Raw genomic sequence first — 22,329 nt, forward strand, 5'->3', positions numbered from 1 at the left:
CACAACAGAAAAAGCGTTCGATATTGCATAATTTCATCAAACCAAAATCATAAATTTTGTCACAGTCATAAGAATTTGACTTTTGTTGAAACGTAAGTAGAACGTCTACCATCGTAGTTGTGAAGTACCAACAGGAAAAGCTGGAGTATAAATACGGTATCCTCTTTATTTGTGTCTCAAATAAATACGAGCACGATTTCATTCAAATTTGGCTCTGCGGAGGAACCAGGTATGGTGTATCTGACTTTCCAACCGAAAATGCTAAATGCGTTCTGTATGCAGGACATAGGTACTACCTGCTGAGGTGAGTGAGTGATCTTATGGCGTCACGCTTCATTTTGTCACATAGCCGCCCTTGTAGTGTTTGTCAGAATGTACTGACATTGAGAGTAAAATGGTGTAAAACACGGATACACACATTCATGCTTCGCAGAACAAACAAGGAGGCAATGTTTTATGATGTTCTTTTATTCTAAATCCCTTGAATACTGACTAATTGTCCCGTCAGTTTTGCAGCTACATTCTTGATCTGAGTGAAGACGGATCCCAGTTGAGCCTGGAATGGCTGGAAGAACTTGACGGCCTCGGCAGCGACCTGTGCGGTGGCTTGTCCAGCGTGGGCCAGGAACTGGACACAGATAGTTACATGCAAGTGTAAAGAATGCCCGAAATATGTCAGAACAAAGCACAAAGGTGAAACCCGAAAACAGTTGCATGATGCTGCCAAACACAATGTCATCGTCCACAGGACCCTCGACCTTGCTATCGGGGGCACGGGTGGCCCAGTCGTCTATGGCGCCGCGATTCGCTGTGCAGAGATGCGTCCCTTTGGCACACCAGAAATCTATGATTGTGGGTTCGAATCCAGATTCGCCCCAATTATGTTTCTAGGTTCGTCAGCACGATACTCGTGCTCGTGGGTTTCACCGAAGGGGTAAACGTCTAAGACCTGCTTCACTATGGGCTTTCCTCCGACATTAGGCTGACACGCCTTATGTAACTGGCATACTGTTGGGGGTGGCGTTAAACCTAACTCACTCGACCTTGCTACTGGCAAACTCTGGACACAGACACAGATAGTTACATGAGTTTACAATAACACCAGACCATACACACTGCTTCGTTATTAGAATGCATATGAACACTTGTCGAGAGATAGTAAACTGATATCAATCTGCCCCTTCAACTCCGAAAAATTGTTTCTTTGGAACTTGTAGTTCCAAGTATATATTAGATGTTATGACATGTAATGTCTTGACAAGAACCTGAATGCAATGCTTTAATCATACTGTTTGGGCTCGCCACTAAATACAATGTTTCAAAAGTAACAACGATTTAATGAAACTTACTCTCTGGGCAAGAGCCTGTATACAATGTTTCTATGGAACTTAACTTACTATCTGTACAAAACCAGAATACAATGTTTCTATGGATTTTACTGTCCTGCAGAAACCGCGAAAATAAGGTTTCTATGGAGTTAATGTCTAGACACCCCCCAGAACACATTGTTTCAATGGAACTTACGGCTTGGGCAAGGCCCGGATTACAATGCTTCAATGGAACCTACTTGCTGGACAAATCCCTGAATACAATGCTTTATTGAACTTACTGTCTGGACAAATCCCTGAATGCAGTGTTTCAATGGAACTTAATGTCTTGGCGTGGCCCTGAATACAATGTTTCAATGGAACTTACTGTCTGGACAAATACCTGAATACAATGTTTATATTTAACTATCTGGACCGCCTCCGTGGTCGAGTGGTGGTAGAGCGTCCGCCCAGAGAGCAGAAGGTCCGGGGTTCGATCCCCTGCCGCGTCATACCAAAAAGGGTTAAATATGGTACTTGTTGTTACCCTGCCTGGTTTTGGGCATGAAGGGGCTAAAACAAGGACTGGTCGGCTGGGAGCCAGTATACTGTGTCTGAGTGGGGTATTCATCTCAAACTGTGGCATGGTATCTCAGTGGGCTAACACTACAAATCGGCATCAGTCCGGACTAGTACAGGCAGCCACACACACTCACACTCACACACACACAAACACACACACACACACACACACACACACACACACATGCATGCACATCGCTATATAAGTAGTGCAATAATCTTGGACATGACGTTAAACCCCATTTCTTATCACCTCACCTCACCCTACCTCACGTCACATACTGTCTGGACAAATTTGTATTTTCTGGGCGAGGCACTGATCACATTGTTTCAATGGATCTTACTGTCTGGGAGAATCCCTGAATAAATATATCTACTGAACTTTCTTCCCTGCCGAGGAATCTGAATACACTGTTGCCATGGACCTTATTGTCTGGGAGAACCCTTGAATAAATTTTACTATGGAACTTACTTCCCCGTTTCTACTTAAGACCCCTGGCAGAACCCCTGAATACAATGTTTCAATGGAACTTACTGTCTAGGCGAGGCTCTCAATATCATTTTTCACTGTTACACTACTGTCTGTTAATAGAGTTTTAATCTGTCTGGGAGAATCCCTGAATACAATGTTTCTATGGAATTTACTGTCTTGGAGAACCCCTGAATGCAATCTTTGTTTTGAACTTACTGTCGAGGCTCGACTCTTAATACAGGTTTTCAATGGAACCTACTGTCTGGGAGCACCCCTGAATACAATATTACTGTTTGGACAAACATCTGAATGCAATGTTTTAATGGAACTTACTGTCTGGGCGATGCCCTTTAAGTTACCCAGTGCTGGAGTAAGAGCCTGTGTGGCGGTTGACTTAAGGCTGTCAAGGAATGTTTTAAGATCGCCAAAGGCGGTGCCAGACAGGAGACCTAAAAAGTCTCCAAATGTGTCCTTCAGTCCGCTTAGAACATCGCCGAGAAGACCACGACGACTTTGCTTGGAGAAGAGCTGAAAACATAAATCTCTATCACGACTTTCTGCTGCGCTGTAGCTGGGAGATGCATCTCTTGTTTAACAATATTCTTTAAAGCAACAGTAGGGTACATTTCCACAGTTTTATGAGATATTTGTTTCTAGTAATAGTTGCATGATATTAATTGATAAATCGGGAACTTTTTGCAAGGTAGTGGCAGTAGATGTAATGACCGCCAACGATCTTGAAAGACGATAGGGGTAAGATGGGAAGTTTTATGTGTTTTTGTAATCGTCATTCCGCGGCCTATGACGTTAATGCACAACGGTAAAAAAGTGTATGGTCCCGATAGTACTGTCCAGTGACCCTTCCTTGCACAATATAGTTGTGAGTGATTTGGATTAAACACTGCTTTATATCTAAATGTTTGGCTTAATATAACGTCTGTGTGTAGAATCCTCGAAGGGTTTCATTGCAATGGATCGTGATATTAACCTTTGCAACAGCGTTGGGGACAATATTCTGGATCAACGCATCAATATCAACGTCAAATGTTCCCTTTTCTGAAACAATGAACAAAACAGGAAGTTCTACTTCAAATGTATACAAAGAAGGTCATCTCAGTGAGGTTATCCACATGGAAGCACATAAGTCAGCATCACATTATTCAAACACTGACACAGGCATTTAACTGCACAAGCTAACTGAAAGCTATTATCGCCATAAGCTTCATATTTAATCTTATATGTGTATGTTGTATGTGCCTATAGTAGTACCCATCATGGACTCGACATCCTTCTCCAGGGTGGACAGCACCATCTGGGCGAGGGCTTTGACATCCTGGCCACTGGTCAGACCCTGGGCAGCTGTCTTCAGGTTGCCCTCAAGGTTCGTGGCGATCTGAACGTAATGATCAGAAATGAAATCTTCATAGAACGAGCATCCTCTATTTAGTCAAGGACAACCCGTAGGTCCCGTGACCAAATGATATAAACAATGGTTCGAACGTGTTTTTGAGTTTCCTGATGTATACTGAACAATTTTGACTTGGGCTGCCCGGGCTTTCAACTTGGGCTGCCCGGTTGAAAATCGGTTGAAAATCCCGTGCATTTTGGGAAAGGGTCAACAGTGGTCTTCTAGTAGTTATACTCATAAGTTGTTAGATGGTGGCACCAATTGCTTGGGCTGCTGGAATTTGCTTCATAAAAAGTGTAAGTTGACTATTGAACAGTTGAAGTCATCCCTCTCGACATACAGTCTTGTGGAGACTTATCTTCACGTTAACACACAGCTCATCGTCTTCCGAATGTTATTGTTGATATTCACCTTCTCTGCTTCCTCCTCATATAATGAGTTGAATGATAATGTGCATGAATTGTATTCACCTTCTCTGCTTCCTCCACATATAATGAGTTGAATGATAATGTGCGTGAATTGTATTCACCTTCTCTGCGTCCTCTACATATAATGAGTTCTGAAGAAATGTGCATGAATTGTATTACCTCCTGTGCTCACTCCACATAAAATGAGTTGAGAGATAATGTGTGAAATGTATTCACCTTCTCTGCTCCCTTCACATACAGTGAGTCGAGAGATAAAGTGCTTGAACTGCATCCACCTTCTCTGCTTCCACTACATATAATGAGTTCTGAAGTAATATGCGTGAATTGTATTCACCTTCTCTGCTCCCTCCACAGACTCCTTCAGCTTGTCCACCACAGAGAGCATCTCATCCCTCACATGTTCCAGAAGTCCGGCCTCCACACTGAGAACAGACACGATACTTTCATACATGGCATGCCATCTCTGGCACTGGACATGATTTACAAACACATACACAACACTGTTACAGAGGGCCTCTCATCTTTTACACTGAATGCAAGAACAAACACATCCATACATGGCATGCCATCTCTGGCACTGAGCATGATTTACAAACACATACACAAAACTGTTACAGAGGCCCTCTCATCTTTTACACCGAGAACACGGACAAACACATACATGGTACTTTCATACATGGCATGCAATCTTACACAGAACATGATTTACAAACATATACACAACACTGTTATAGACGGCCTCCCATCTTTTACATTGAAAACAAGGACAAACACATACCCGGTACTTTCATACATGGCATGCAATCTCTAACACTGAACATGAGTATAACAACTACACTACAATAGATACATACCTTCAAGGATGTCTGTAAAGCAATTGGCATTAATTGCCATGTGAAAAACAAATCATCTTACTTTGACTGAAAGCACCCATCGACATTATACATGCTCTGTTTGCTTGACACAAAATCCATCGTTTGTAGAAAAGTATTGAATGAAGGGAATGAAGGAAGTCAGAATATATCTAACCTCATCATGGTGGCTGTCAATAATCGAGGCCTGGCCAATTAAATTATCGGCCAATTGCTTCAGAAATTTCAACTTTTTTTTGTTATGACAACATACAGTTTGCAATATCACACATATCAATCGACTTTTCGACAAACATGATATCAAATGAAGATCAAAAGCATCTTGAATGAAATAAACTTTTAGTACCTGAAGACATTACTTACATTTCACGTTTTCCTACACTGGAGAGGAGTGCGGGGAGTGTGCTTTGGATGATTGTGGGTGCAAGTGCTGGAAAGGATTCAAATACATAGATTACAAATATATCGACATGGTAACACTGCAACCGTTTATCTTGTTCATGTATATCACAAAACATCGTGTTTCTATTATTATAGAGTTAGCATATTCATTAGATTCATGGAACATTGTATATATTATTTGGATGATTTCCTGAGATGGTCCCATCGCGATGATAAAAGGAATAATTATTGTCAGAGATCATACTTCACACAGAGGATGTATCTTTGACAATGTTTCCATAAGATTGACGTGAACAGTAATATACTCACTCTCAACCTCCTTGACAAGAGCTGTAAAATAAAATTGAAAAAGAAGTTAGACTTGTCACTTCATTGAAATGAAATCACTTAATTACCTTGCTTTCAGTTTGCATTTGCTTCCTGGGTCTCACAGCACGTCGTTAAGATTATAAAGATTATTGAAGAGCTTACTTTGGCCAATATTCTTCAGGGCGTTCTTCAGATCATCCAGGAAGTTTCGGCGCTCGCTGAAATGGGGAAGGATTGTAGTTCTTGTAACTACGCATTCCTTGCAACAGGATGAGTGTGTATAATCTGCATTTCCCCTTAAGTAATATTTGTTTTCAGCCAGGCTATACCAAACTCAAACATTCAACAATCATTCTGTGAGGTCAATACTTAACAATCCATCTGTTACATTTAATACGCAACAATCTCTTTGTCAGGTCAACATTTAAAGATCCATGTGTGGGATTAATGCTTAACAAGCCTTCTGTGAAATCAACACTTCCAAATCCATCTGTCACATGAGCGCTCAACAATCCAATCCGTGTTGCATTCTCCTTTTAGTAATATTCGAGCGATTGTGTTTCCAAAAAGGCTGTAACACAACTACTCGGAAGCGACTGACTTATGGCTGACATAAAATGATAAGGAAAATGCGATGCCACAAAAGCAGCACTCAATTTTTCCTTTATTAGTAGAGGTATCAGAAAATTTCTTTATGCATACAGAAATAATATATGTTTATCATGGTGGATTTTCAATAATCAAGTCTTGGTCTCTCATACCAGTGCGTGAAAGCATGAGCAGTGATGAACGTTAACTCGCTACACCCAAACACATACTTATCAACGTTCCACTTTGTGATTACCTGATCCCCGTTTTATTTGACTTTCATGACAAGCATGAAATATTGAGTAACTACTCTGCCCACGAAACTCAACGTGTATTCACAATGGACAGAAAATCTTGGAAAAGGTGTCTGTAAAGTAATCGGCATTAATTGCCATGTGAAAACAAAACATCTTACTTTGACTGAAAGCATACGTTGACATTATACATGATCTGTTTGCTTGACATGAAATCCATCGTTTGTAGCATGTAGAAAAGTATTGAAGGAAGGAAATGAAGGAAGTCAGAATATATCTAACCTCATCATGGTGGCTGTCAATAATCGAGGCCTGGCCAAGTAAATTATTGGTCAGTTGCTTCGGAAATTTCAACTTTACTTGCTTATGACAACATACAGATGCAATGTAACACACCTCAGTTGACTTTTCAACAAACATGATATCAAATGAAGAACGAAAGCATCTTGAATGAAATTAGCTTTTAGTACCTGAAGACATTACTTACATTTCACGTTTTCCTACACTAGAGAGGAGTGCGGGGAGTGCGCTTTGGATGATTGTGGGTGCAAGTTCTGGAAAGGATTCAAATACATAGATTACAAACAGTGGTCGACATGGTAACACTGCAACCGTTTACCTTGTCCATGTATATCAGAAAACATCGTGTTTCTATTATTATAGAGTTAGCATATTCATTAGATTCATGGAACGTTGTATATATTATTTGGTTGATTTCCTGAGATTGTCCCATTACGATGATAAAAGGATAATTGTTGTCAGAGATCATACTTCACACAGAGGATGTATCTTTGACAATGTTTCCATAATTTCTTTTGATAAGATTGACGTGAAAAGTAACATACTCACTCTCAATCTCCTTTGCAACAGCTGTAGAATAAAATTGAAAAGAAGTTAGACTTGTCACTTCATTAAAATGAAATCTCTTTATTACATGGGTTTCATTTTGCATTTGCTTCATGTGTCCCACAACACGTTGTAATATTATTTAACATTATTGAAGAGCTTACTTTGGCCAATAGTCTTAAAGGTGTTCTTCAGATCATCCAGGAAGTTTCGCCGTTCTCTAAAATGGGAAAGGATTTTAGCTCTTATAACTGTGTATTTCTTGTAACAGGGTTTGTATTTCCCCTATAGTAATATTCGTGTTTTCAGCCAGAGAATGTCTTCATGCATACAGAAGTAATATATGTTTATCATGGTGGTCTTTCAATAATAAAGTCTTGATCTCTCATACCAGTGCTTGAATGCATGAACAGTGATAAACGTTAACTCGCTACACCGAAAGTGCATACTTATCAACGTTCCACTTTGTGATTACCTGATTCCCGTTTTATTTGACTTTTTGGACAAGCATTAAATATTAAGCACCTACTCTGCCTTCGAAACTCATCACGTATGCACAATGGAGAGAAAATCTTAGAAGGGTGTCTGTAAAGTAATTGGCATTATTGGGCATGTGAATAGCAAATCATCTTACTTTAGTTGAAAGCCCACAGGATCTGTTTTCTTGACACGAAATCCATTGTTCGTATCATGTAGAAAATTATTTAAGGAAGGGAAAGGAGGCAGTCAGGGTGTATTTAAAGTCATCATGGTGGCTGTCAATAATCGAGTCCTGACCACATAAATTATCGGTCGATTGCTTCGGAAATTTCAACTTTACTTGGTTATGACAGCATACAGTTTGCAATATCGCACACCTCTATCGACTCTTCGACAAGCATAACATCAAATGAAGAACAAAAGCATCTTGTATGAAATTAGGTTTTTGTAGATGAAGTCATTACTTACATTTCACGTTTTCCTACACTAGAGAGGAGTGCGGGGAGTGCGCTTTGGATGATTGTTGGTGCAAGCGCTGGGAAGGATTCAAATACATAGATTACAAACAGTGGTCGACATGGTAACAATGCAACTGTTTATCTTGTCCATGTATATCAGAAAACATCGTGTTTCTATTTTTATAGAGTTAGCATATTCATTAGATTCATGGAACATTACATATCTTATTTGGTTCATTTCTGAGATTGTCCCATTACAGTGATAAAAGGAATAATTATTGTCAGAGATCATACTTAACACAGAGGATGTATCTTTGACAATGTTTCCATAATTTCTTTTGATAAGATTGACGTGAACAGTAAAATACTCACTCTCAACCTCCTTGACAAGAGCTGTAAAATAAAATTGAAAAGAAGTTAGACTTGTCACTTCGTTGAAATGAAATCACTTAAATACCTTGTTTTCAGTTTGCATTTGCTTCCTGGGTCTCACAGCACGTCGTTAAGATCATAAAGATTATTGAAGAGCTTACATTGGCCAATATTCTTCAGGGCGTTCTTCAGATCATCCAGGAAGTTTCGGCGCTCTCTAAAATGGGAAAGGATTTCAGCTCTTGTAACTGCGTATTTCATGTAACAGGGTGAGTGTGTTTGCATTTTCTCCTTTAGTAATATTCGTGTTTACAGTCAGGCTATGCCAGACTCAAACATTTGACATTCCTTCTGCGAGGTCAACACTTAACAATCCATCTGCTCAATTTAACACGTATCAATAGCTTTTTCAGGTCAGCATTTAAGGATCCATGTGTGGGATTAATGCTTAACAATCCTTCTGTTAGGTCAACACTTAAAAATCCGTCTGTGAGAGGGAACTGTGATGAAACTAATTTCAAGGTTCAACTATGGAAACCCAATATGCATACATCTTCATCACTTTGTTTACTCACATATCTCGTCTCCCAACGAGAGCAGTCAGTCCAGCGCTGATAAGACTTGGGGCAACCTCTGAAAGTAATTATGTTTATTGAGTACTTCTAGTAGTAGTGATGGTGGTGGTGGTAGTGGTAGTGGCAGTGGCAGTGGTACCAGTGTCAGGTATGTTTGGAAAGACCTGATATTTTGATGTGTCAAGAGAGGCATATGACACAGTGGGTGGTGTGTCAAGCGAGGCATGTGACACGTTGTGTGGTGTGTCAAGCGAAGCATGTGACAGTGTGTTTCGTGTTTCAAGAGAGGCAGGTGACAGTGTGTTTTGTGTGTCAAGAGAGGCATGTGACACTGTGATTGGTATATCAAGAGAGGCATGTGACCCAGTATTTGTTGTGTCAAGAGAGGCTTGTGACACAGTATGTGGTGTGTCAAGAGATGCATGTGACACTGTGTGGTGTGTCAAGAGAGGCTTGTGATACAGTGTGTGGTGTGTCAAGAGAGGCCTGTGACAGTGTGATTGGTATATCAAGAGAGGCATGTGACCCAGTGTTTGTTGTGTCAAGAGAGGCTTGTGATAGTGTGTTTGGTGTGTCAAGTGAGGCATGTGACACAGTGTATTTGGTGTCTCAAGTGAGGCATGTGACACAATCTTTGGTGTGTCAAGAGAGGCTTGTGACACTGTGTTTGGTGTGTCAAGAGAGGCATGTGACACAGTGTGTTTGGTGTGTCAAGTGAGGCATGTGGCACAGTGTTGGGTGTGTCAAGATAGGCATGTGACACAATCTTTGGTGTGTCAAGAGAGGCTTGTGACACTGTGTTTGAATCTGTTAACGAATCTAGCAATGTGACAACAATGGCGCCAACATCAATGATAACTACGCGTTACACATTAGACATGTACATATGTAGACAACTCACTTTCAGCAATTGGGAGCACCTCTGAAACAAAAGTATTCTGTAGTTAGACTTGTGTTCACTCTTAACGTATTAAATGTTCTTTCATATTTGTGCTAATATTTTCAATGTATGGTCAGGCAGTTACAAAGTATTGATTTTACATATATGTCCACACGTGTTGATCGTTTCAGAAAGGAACCTCGCGTTTCCAGTACATGGAGCATGGAGGACATGTTGTAGGTGCATATTTGCAGCTGAGAAAAAAAGGGTGAGAAACTTACGTTTTCCAATCTCTTCAACAACAGGTAGAGCGGCTGGAGAAAATAATATGCTTGTTATTTGCATAAATAGTAAAAGAGACGAAGTTACATTCTGTGGAATTGTTTGCAGAACAAGGTTATTGTGTGTCGTGACATCTTCTGCACTGGTGGATTCCTACGGTTTACGATGGTTTCCTTTGGGCGTTCTGGGCGCTGCTTACGTTCGGAATACTGGAATAATCTATCAGCCAACTAACTCATTCGAATGATGGTAAAACAGGATGCGTATGTATACGTCTACTCTTTTTTAACACAGGAACCGGCAATTGTGTTACCATGATGATATAACATCTTACCTTTGGCGGCAGTAGCGATGGCATTCCCGACTGTTTCAAGACCTTTCTTTATGTCATCAAATATGTTCCTCCTCTCGCTGTGACAGGAACGGCAATTGTAATGTTGGTAGATGTAATGATTGATATATATTTCAGTGTTACGATATTAACATGCGTTTGTTATTATAAGCGGTATCCGAGAATGAGTAATGTCTCTTTTTAACGTAAGTTATGAGATATGTGTGGGTTTTGCGATATTGATTGCACTACACATTGAACTTGTCAAGTGAAAGTGTATGTTTACGATGATGTGTGATGTACTCATGAATCCTTAATATGTTTTTTTTTATGGGACCGACGACGGCGTGCCTCAGTGATAAATATATAAAATTCCATGAAGAGTGTTGCGTCCATGGTTACATCACGAAGAGTATTGAACATCATGGACATGTGTGAAATGGGCTAAGAACACCAAATCAAGAACCGTTACAACAGTTATTGTCTACAATTAGTTCATAATAACCGTAGTTCGTTATCGTATTTTCGGTCAGTTCGTTATAAGCTTGTTCGTTATAAACGTAGTTTACTGTATATGATTTTCCCTCACATATGTGGCAGTTCTTATCCATAACAGGACAACTTTGTCGAACACTTTCTAATGTTCTTTCACTTTCATCAAATATGTAGAATGTATATTGGAGATTAGTGAATTATAGCAGTTTTCCTAGATTCGGTATCTAACGTTCTATTATGCACGTGATTACAATGTCTGAGGCCCATTTCTAGTTTCATCAGCCATGTAAAAACATGTATTCACTTACATGTCCCTTCTTCCAAGAGCTGCCGTGAGAGCCGTGCTGATGAGTGTTGGTGCCAGCTCTGTTAGAATGTCAACGGCATTATTACACAGCACAAAACATACTGAACCAATACCAATACTAATACAATAAACACACTGAACCAATACCAATACTAATATAACATAGCAAACAACACACTGAACCAATACCAATACAAATATGAAAAAAACACACAAAACACACTGAACCAAACTTAATGCCAGTATAACATAACACAAAACACACTGAACCAATACCAATACTCATATAAAAAACACACAAAACACACTGAACCAATACCAATACTAATATAACATAGTACAAAACACACTGAACCAATACCAATACTAATATAAAAAAACCACACAAAACACACTGAACCAATACCAATACTAATATAACATAGCACAAAACACACTGAACCAATACCAATACTAATATAACATAGTACAAAACACACTGAACCAATACCAATACTCATATAAAAAACCACACAAAACACACTGAACCAATACCAATACTAATATAACATAGCACAAAACACACTGAACCAATACCAATACTAATATAAAAAACCCACACAAAACACACTGAACCTATACCAATACTAATATAACATAGCACAAAACACACTGAACCAATACCAATACTCATATAAAAAAACACACAAAACACACTGAACCAATACCAATACTTATATAACATAGCACAAAACACACTGAACCAATACCAATACTAATATAACATAGCACGAAACACACTGAACCAATACCAATACTAATATAACATAGCACATAACAAACTGAACCAATACCAATACTAATATAACATAGCACAAAACATACTAAACCAATATTAATGCCAGTATAACATAGCACAAAACACACTGAACCAATACCAATACTAATATAACATAGCACAAAACAAACAAAAGCAATACCGATACTAATATAACACAACACAAAACACACTGAACCAATACCAATACTAATATAACATAGCATAAAACAAACTGAACCAATACCAACTCTAATATAACATAGCACAAAACAAACTAAAGAAATACCGATACTAATATAACATAGCATAAAACATACTAAACCAATATTAATGCCAGTATAACATAGCACAAAACACACTGAACCAATACCAATACTAATATAACATAGCACAAAACAAACAAAAGCAATACCGATACTAATATAACACAACACAAAACACACTGAACCAATACCAATACTAATATAACATAGCATAAAACAAACTGAACCAATACCAACTCTAATATAACATAGCACAAAACAAACTAAAGAAATACCGATACTAATATAACACAGCCAAAACACACTGAAGCAATAATAATGCCAGTATAACATAGCACAAAACACACTGAACCAATACCAATACTAATATAACATAGCATAAAACAAACTGAACCAATACCAATACTAATATAACACAGCACAAAACGTACTGGACCAATATTAATGCCAGTATAACATAGCACAAAACACACTGAACCAATACCAATACTAATATAAAAAATCACAAAACACACTGAATCAATATTAATGCCATTACAACACAGCACAAAACATACTAAACCAATATTTATGCCAGTATAATATAGCACAAAACACACTGAACCAATACCAATACTAATATAAAAAAAACACACAAAACACACTGAACCAATACCAATACTAATATAACATAGCACAAAACACACTGAACCAATACCAATACTAATATAACATAGTACAAAACACACTGAACCAATACCAATACTCATATAAAAAAACCACACAAAACACACTGAACCAATACCAATACTAATATAACATAGCACAAAACACACTGAACCAATACCAATACTAATATAAAAAACCCACACAAAACACACTGAACCTATACCAATACTAATATAACATAGCACAAAACACACTGAACCAATACCAATACTCATATAAAAAAACACACAAAACACACTGAACCAATACCAATACTTATATAACATAGCACAAAACACACTGAACCAATACCAATACTAATATAACATAGCACGAAACACACTGAACCAATACCAATACTAATATAACATAGCACATAACAAACTGAACCAATACCAATACTAATATAACATAGCACAAAACATACTAAACCAATATTAATGCCAGTATAACATAGCACAAAACACACTGAACCAATACCAATACTAATATAACATAGCACAAAACAAACAAAAGCAATACCGATACTAATATAACACAACACAAAACACACTGAACCAATACCAATACTAATATAACATAGCATAAAACAAACTGAACCAATACCAACTCTAATATAACATAGCACAAAACAAACTAAAGAAATACCGATACTAATATAACACAGCCAAAACACACTGAAGCAATAATAATGCCAGTATAACATAGCACAAAACACACTGAACCAATACCAATACTAATATAACATAGCATAAAACAAACTGAACCAATACCAATACTAATATAACACAGCACAAAACGTACTGGACCAATATTAATGCCAGTATAACATAGCACAAAACACACTGAACCAATACCAATACTAATATAAAAAATCACAAAACACACTGAACCAATATTAATGCCATTACAACACAGCACAAAACATACTAAACCAATATTTATGCCAGTATAATATAGCACAAAACACACTGAACCAATACCAATGCTAATATAAAAAATCACAAAACACACTGAACCAATACCAATACTAATATAACCTAGCACATAACAAACTGAACCAATACCAACACTAATATAACATAGCACAAAACAAACTAAAGCAATACCGATACTAATATAACACAGCACAAAACACACTGAGCCAATATTAATGCCAATATAACATAGCACAAAACACACTGAACCAATACCAATACTAATATAACATACCATAAAACAAACTGAACCAATACCAACACTAATATAACATAGCACAAAACAAACTAAAGCAATACCGATACTAATATAACACAGCCAAAACACACTGAACCAATACCAATACTAATATAACATAGCATAAAACAAACTGAACCAATACCAACACAAATATAACATAGCACAAAACAAACTAAAGCAATACCGATACTAATATAACACAGCCAAAACACACTGAACCAATACCAATACTAATATAACATAGCATAAAACAAACTGAACCAATACCAACACTAATATAACATAGCACAAAACAAACTAAAGCACTACCGATACTAATATAACACAGCCAAAACACACTGAACCAATATTAATGCCAGTATAACATAGCACAAAACACACTGAACCAATACCAATACTAATATAACATAGCACAAAACAAACTGAACCAATACCAAAACTAATATAACATACCATAAAACACACTGAACCAATATTAATGCCAGTATAACATAGCACAAAACACACTGAACCAATACCGATACTAATATAACACAGCCAAAACACACTGAACCAATACCAATACTAATATAACATAGCATAAAACAAACTGAACCAATACCAACACAAATATAACATAGCACAAAACAAACTAAAGCAATACCGATACTAATATAACACAGCCAAAACACACTGAACCAATACCAATACTAATATAACATAGCATAAAACAAACTGAACCAATACCAACACAAATATAACATAGCACAAAACAAACTAAAGCAATACCGATACTAATATAACACAGCCAAAACACACTGAACCAATATTAATGCCAGTATAACATAGCACAAAACACACTGAACCAATACCAATACTAAAATAACATAGCACAAAACACACTGAACCAATATTAATGCCATTACAACACAGCACAAAACATACTAAACCAATATTAATGCCAGTATAACATAGCACAAAACACACTGAACCAATACCAATACTAATATAAAAAATCACAAAACACACTGAATCAATACCAATACTAATATAACACAACACAAAACACACTGAACCAATATTAATGCCAGTATAACACATCCAAACAAACCCAACACTGAACCAATATCAATGCAATTATCACACGTCACAAGCCACACAGAACCATTATTAATGCCATTATTTCACAGCACAAAACAAACTGAACCAATATCAATACCAGTGTAACATGGCACAAAACACAACCAATGTTAAACTCACTATTCAGTGCAAAAAACAACAACACACTGACTCAATGTTAACTCCGTGATTTCATAGCATAAAACACTCTATAACATCCACCTAGATACTGCATATTTCATTTTAATTTGCAACAAATCTACACCTCGTTTCAGACAGAACTTGCAATAACGCTACACATAGACACTGTATGTTTCAGAAAGAACTTACAATAACTCAATACCTGTCACTGCATGTTTCAAATGTCTTCATATCTATTGCACTTACTTTCCACAGTGGGCAGAATATCTGTAATAAAACCAAAGCAGCACTGTTAATGTACCCGTTGTTAATGTATCAGTGTGTTATGAAACCGAAACATTGTTGTTGAGTAATTTTACTTGAACGGATAGGTTGATAAACATTGAAAGTTATTTGGCTACACTTGTGATATGCCGGAACATAATGTCCCTCTTACATCAACAGTTATGCCTCAGTAGATAATGATGAGGAAATCGCAGCCAAAGGATCAAACGAATGTTTCATACATCGAGTGGAAATGATTGCCATCTATTCCATAGATTGTTATACTTAACTAGAATATGCTGTTTTCAATAGTTACCTTTCCCGATCTGCTCCACCACAGGGAGTGCCTCTACAAGGGAAGTCGTGTAGTTCGTGAGTTCTCGTTAAGTCATGGAGGATATAACACGTCAGAGGTTATCACGCAAACATGCTTTGGGGTGGTAAATGTCATTATTTTAATGTGCGCGTTAATATATTACGTCACAAGGTCATACACTCAGGCATGACACCACCTTGTTTACTAAGTCTCAAGTCATTTGTCTCCTGTTCATATCAGTCCCGTCTAGTGGTAGCCTTTCAGTGCGAGTTACAAGTTCTTTTGCAGAATTATCAAGACATGCCGTTACAACTGTGACAGTGAGGAATAGGACAGTACATCCGTACACATCAACTTGACCATCTCTAGATGTGATGTCTGCACTTGGAATCGTACAATCATTGAACGACAGCTGCCAATGAATTTCCATCGGAAGCCGTCCACATTATATTTCTGGGCAATGTATACATATTTGCCCCCACTTGTAAACTGATTGTCGATACCTGAGACTAATAGTTGATAATATCAATATCCCTGACAGTCAATTCTGACCAGACAAGGGAGAAGCCCTGTTTGTTTGTAAACACTAAAAGTAGTACCTTCCTCAACTTAGTTAGCATAATTAACCGTACATAACCCAAACGGATGCTTTATCCTGCAAAGAAACACCCATTATATGATAGATTTCTATGACCTTGCTTCACAACCATACACGCGAAGTAAGCCTGCGTCTTGAAAATCGTTTGATTTTTAAGCCCAGCATTGGAACGACGTGTGAAGCGTTTTCTTGAATTTCACTGAAATTTCTACTCTACTCTCCCAACTCTTTCTTGCATACAACAATTGCTGATAGGAAATCTAAACAACAAGAAACAGGACATAACAAAATGGCTTACTTTGGGCGATGTTTGCGATGTCTGAAATCAGAAATAGTAAATCAATTAGTCAAGATAGTTTGTTTCAGTGCTTGAAGTTTGTCAAATATAAATATAAGACATGGTTTCTGATTTTTCTTTACACAGAATACCTGCAGGGAGGGGCGCTATCAGACAGTGACCCAGTCACCAGAGGAGCTGCAATGCCATAAGTTGTGCTACATATGACGAGAAATACCTGAGATCCAATGTTTCTCTACAAAATTGCTGACCTTTATAAAAACGTTCGTTGCAGTTGGAGAGTGTGTTTTATGTTTGCCTACCTTGGCCGAACTTCTCGAATCCATTCTTCAGGGTGTCCAGAAAACTCCTCTTCCCGATAGACTTGGCGACGGCCTCGATCTGCTTCTCAACACCCTGGATAAAGGCGTTGGCTGGAGTCAGATGTACATGTATTACTCTATGTCAGATGTACATGTATTACTCTATGTCAGATATACACGTATTACTCTATGTCAGATGTACATGTATTACTCTATGTCAGATGTACATGTATGACTCTATATCAGATATACATGTATTACTCTATGTCAGATGTACATGTATTACTCTATATCAGATGTACATGTAGTACTGTATGTCAGATGTACATGTAGTACTCTATGTCAGATGTACATGTATTACTCTGTATCAGATATACACGTATTACTCTATGTCAGATGTACATGTATTACTCTATGTCAGATGTACATGTATGACTCTATATCAGATATACATGTATTACTCTATGTCAGATGTACATGTATTACTCTATGTCAGATGTACATGTATTACTCTATGTCAGATGTACATGTATGACTCTATATCAGATATACATGTATTACTCTATGTCAGATGTACATGTATTACTCTATATCAGATGTACATGTAGTACTGTATGTCAGATGTACATGTAGTACTCTATGTCAGATGTACATGTATTACTCTATGTCAGATGTACATGTATTACTTCATATCAGATGTACATGTATGACTCAATGTCAGATGTACACGTATTACTCTATGTCAGATGTACACGTATTAATCTATGTCAGATGTACATGTAATACTCTATGTCAGATGTACATGTATTACTCTATGTCAGATGTACATGTATTACTCTATGTCAGATGTACATGTATAACTCTATATCAGATATACATGTAGTACTCTATGTCAGATGTACATTTTTTACTCTATATCAGATGTACATGTATTACTCTATGTCAGATGTACATGTATAACTCTATATCAGATATACATGTAGTACTCTATGCCAGATGTACATTTATTACTCTATATCAGATGTACATGTATTACTCTATGTCAGATGTACATGTATAACTCTATGTCAGATGTACATGTATTACTCTATGTCAGATGTACATGTATTACTCTATGTCAGGTGTACATGTATTACTCTATGTCAGATGTACATGTATTACTCTATATCAGATATACATGTATTACTCTATGTCAGATGTACATTTTTTACTCTATATCAGATATACATGTATTACTCTATGTCAGATGTACATGTATTACTCTATATCAGATGTACATGTATTACTCTATATCAGATGTACATGTATTACTCCATGTCAGATGTACATGTATGACTCTGTCAGGTGTACATGTATTAATCTATGTCAGATGTACATGTATTACTCCATGTCAGATGTACATGTATGACTCTGTCAGGTGTACATGTATTAATCTATGTCAGATGTACATGTATTACTCTATGTCAGATGTACATGTATTACTCTTTGTCAGATATACATGTGTTACTCTATGTCAGATGTACATGTATGACTCTGTCAGATGTATATGTATTAATCTATGTCAGATGCACACGTATTACTCTTTGTCAGATTTACACAGATAGTGGACCAACCTGCGTTTTCCTGTGCGATGACCTGCTGAGTCAGCACCTTCTGCTGCTGGAGGACGTCTTGCAGGAGATCAGCTCGACTCAGCGCGAGGATGCAGAGAACCAGGAAGACCCTCATGATGCTGGTCAAGCAGAGAAACAGGAAACCGTCAGTTGTGTATGTATGCATTTATATCAGTACTTTGACAACAGATCACACAGAACAGGATTCTGAATGAAACATGACAATGAAGAGTCAAACAGTTCGCCGGATGCACCAAAAGCATATACATAAACCACAACGATTAAACAAGTATCCATTTTATGGTCACTCGGGACATCGACTGCTGACCATGTACAACATCAACATGTTCAGAGGAACAAAGTGGAAAATGACAAATGCCTTACAATAGCGTTCAAAGGAACAAAGGAATGTCAGGTGGAAATATACATTGTAGGCACTCTCTTTGACCTGGAAAGTCGATAAGAGACATCGTGTCAGATTGAGTCAACCATCAGATAATAACTCGTAGACCTCCAACCAGAGCACAACCATCAGAGAATAACATGTAGACCTCTAAGCAGAGCACAACAATCAGAGCATAACACGAAGACCTTTAACCAGAGCAAAACCATCAGACAATAACGCGTAGACTTCCAACCAGAGCACAACCATCACAGAATAAGACCTAGAGCTCCAACAAGAGTACAACCATCAGAGAAAAACACGAAGACCTCTTACCAGAGCATAACCATCAGATCATAATATGTGGGCATCCAAACAGAGAACAATAATAAAAAAAATACATCTAGACCTCCAGCATCACAACCATCAGCGAATAACACGTAAACCGCTAACAGCAGCCCAGCCATCAGATAATATTACCAAGATCTCCAACCAGAACACAACCACCAGAACATAACATATGGATCTCCAACCAGAGAACAACCATCAGACCGTGGATCTCTAACAGCCGCACAACCGATGTTCTAACATACAAAGTTCTCGATATTCTGGCCAAACAGACAGTAATCATACATATGTTAACAACTGAATTAGTGCAAAGTAGATTGTTATAAACTGAAGGTAATAATGAAGGACCATTGTCCAGATGCACCAGCTGTAGTGCCTGGTGCTTGCGCTTGGTGCTAGATCCACGTACCTGGTGCTTGCGCTTGGTGCTAGATCCACGTACCTGGTGCTTGCGCTTGGTGCTAGAACCACATACCTGGTGCTTGCGCTTGGTGCTAGATCCACGTACCTGGTGCTTGCGCTTGGTGCTAGAACCACGTACCTGGTGCTTGCGCTTGGTGCTAGATCCACGTACCTGGTGCTTGCGCTTGGTGCTAGATCCACGTACCTGGTGCTTGCGCTTGGTGCTAGAACCACATACCTGGTGCTTGCGCTTGGTGCTAGAACCACGTACCTGGTGCTTGCGCTTGGTGCTAGATCCACGTACCTGGTGCTTGCGCTTGGTGCTAGATCAACGTACCTGTGCGGCGTCTGTGGACAGTGCAGGCACTGCATGGAGGTAGGTCAAACTATATATAGTGGCTGTGCAAGGAGTGGAGGGACATATGCAATCTTGCCAGTTGCTGCATTCTCAGGGTTTTGTAACTGGAACAATGGTTCTACAGTTTGCATTCAAAAACACAAGTAATGGGTAAATTAGGATAAACCCTTTATCCTCAGAGGCCCTAACGCTGTGAGAATGTTATGACCCTGAGCTGTGAAAGAATTACCATCGTACACTATGAAAGTGTTACCATCGTACACTGTGAAGGTGTTATCACCATACACTATGGAGGTGTTATCATCGTACACTATCTAGGTGTTACTACCCTGCACAGCAAAGGTGTTATCATGCTACACTATGAATGTGTTATCACTGTACACTATGGAGGTATTATCATCGTACACTTTGAAGGTGTTATCACTGTACACTATGGAGGTATTATCATCGTACACTTTGAAGTTGTTATCAGTGCACACTATGAAGGTGTTATCATCGTTCACTATGAAAGTGTTAAACACCTACACTATGAGGATGCACTACTGTTACAAACATAAGTAGCACCAATAATGTATTAGTGGAAGTGATTGTTGTAACCATTAGTAGCACCAAGAATGTACCAATGTCAGTGATTGTTGTAACCATTAGTAGCGCTATTGTTGTAAACATAAGTAGCACCAAGAATGTATCAGTGGCAGTGATTGTTGTATCCATTAGCAGCACTAAGGATGTATCAGTGGAAGTGGTTGTTGTAACCATTAGTAGCACCAAGAATGTACCAATGTCAGTGATTGTTGTAACCATTAGTAGCACTATTGTTGTAAACATAAGCAGCACCAAGAATGTATCAGTGGCAGTGATTGTTGTAACCATTAGTAGCACTAAGAATGGATCAGTGGAAGTGATTGTTGTAACCATTAGTAGCACCAAGAATGTATCAGTGGCAGTGATTGTTGTATCCATTAGCAGCACTAAGAATGTATCAGTGGAAGTGGTTGTTGTATCCATTAGCAGCACTAAGAATGTATCAGTGGCAGTGATTGTTGTATCCATTAGCAGCACTAAGAATGTATCAGTGGAAGTGGTTGTTGTAACCATTAGTAGCACCAAGAATGTACCAATGTCAGTGATTGTCTTAACCATTAGTAGCACTATTGTTGTAAACATAAGTAGCACCAAGAATGTATCAGTGGCAGTGATTGTTGTATCCATTAGTAGCACTAATGTGTATCAGTGGCAGTGATTGTTGTATCCATTAGCAGCACTAAGAATGTATCAGTGGAAGTGGTTGTTGTAACCATTAGTAGCACCAAGAATGTACCAATGTCAGTGATTGTCGTAACCATTAGTAGCACTATTGTTGTAAACATAAGTAGCACCAAGAATGTATCAGTGGCAGTGATTGTTGTATCCATTAGTAGCACTAAGAATGTATCAGTGGAAGTGGTTGTTGTATTCATTAGCAGCACTAAGAATGTATCAGTGGAAGTGGTTGTTGTATCCATTAGCAGCACCAAGAATGTACCAATGTCAGTGATTGTTGTATCCATTAGCAGCACTAAGAATGTATCAGTGGAAGTGGTTGTTGTAACCA

General features: G+C 38.1%; 1 protein-coding gene across 3 annotated transcripts; it reads right to left on the reverse strand.

Moving 5' to 3' along the window:
* Positions 1–448: 448 nt before the first annotated feature.
* LOC139454594 (uncharacterized) lies at positions 449–20,776 on the reverse strand. Of its 3 annotated transcripts, none has more exons than XM_071236407.1 (25): positions 20,715–20,776; positions 19,246–19,364; positions 17,633–17,743; positions 17,331–17,351; positions 16,435–16,467; positions 16,101–16,121; positions 11,650–11,707; positions 10,850–10,926; positions 10,515–10,547; positions 10,255–10,275; positions 9,354–9,411; positions 8,940–8,995; positions 8,779–8,799; positions 8,417–8,483; positions 7,633–7,688; positions 7,472–7,492; positions 7,110–7,176; positions 5,943–5,998; positions 5,781–5,801; positions 5,433–5,499; positions 4,532–4,619; positions 3,631–3,754; positions 3,350–3,417; positions 2,695–2,889; positions 449–628 (listed from the first exon to the last, which is right to left on the reverse strand). In XM_071236407.1, exons 1-25 carry the CDS (start codon positions 20,747–20,749, stop codon positions 473–475), a joined length of 1,650 nt encoding a protein of 549 aa, XP_071092508.1. In that variant the 5' UTR covers positions 20,750–20,776; the 3' UTR covers positions 449–472. The 3 variants fall into 3 exon arrangements, with proteins under 3 accessions (XP_071092508.1, XP_071092510.1, XP_071092509.1); XM_071236409.1 differs by lacking the exon at positions 20,715–20,776 and adding an exon at positions 20,682–20,703; XM_071236408.1 differs by lacking the exon at positions 20,715–20,776 and adding an exon at positions 20,352–20,432.
* Positions 20,777–22,329: the final 1,553 nt, after the last annotated feature.

The sequence above is a fragment of the Haliotis cracherodii genome, unplaced genomic scaffold, assembly GCF_022045235.1.
Source record: "Haliotis cracherodii isolate W230 unplaced genomic scaffold, xgHalCrac1.p SCAF_10, whole genome shotgun sequence".
NCBI lineage: Eukaryota > Metazoa > Mollusca > Gastropoda > Lepetellida > Haliotidae > Haliotis > Haliotis cracherodii.

Bases quoted from the DNA above. Each gene is read 5' to 3' on its own strand.
- LOC139454594 (XM_071236407.1), bottom strand. From the start codon at position 20,749: ATGCAGTGCCTGCACTGTCCACAGACGCCGCACAG. The intron at 11,708-16,100 runs GTAAGTGCAATA...ACATTCTAACAG, and splicing joins TATTCTGCCCACTGTGGAAA to AGCTGGCACCAACACTCATC. The intron at 7,689-8,416 runs GTAAGTAATGAC...TTCCCATTTTAG, and splicing joins AGTGTAGGAAAACGTGAAAT to AGAACGGCGAAACTTCCTGG.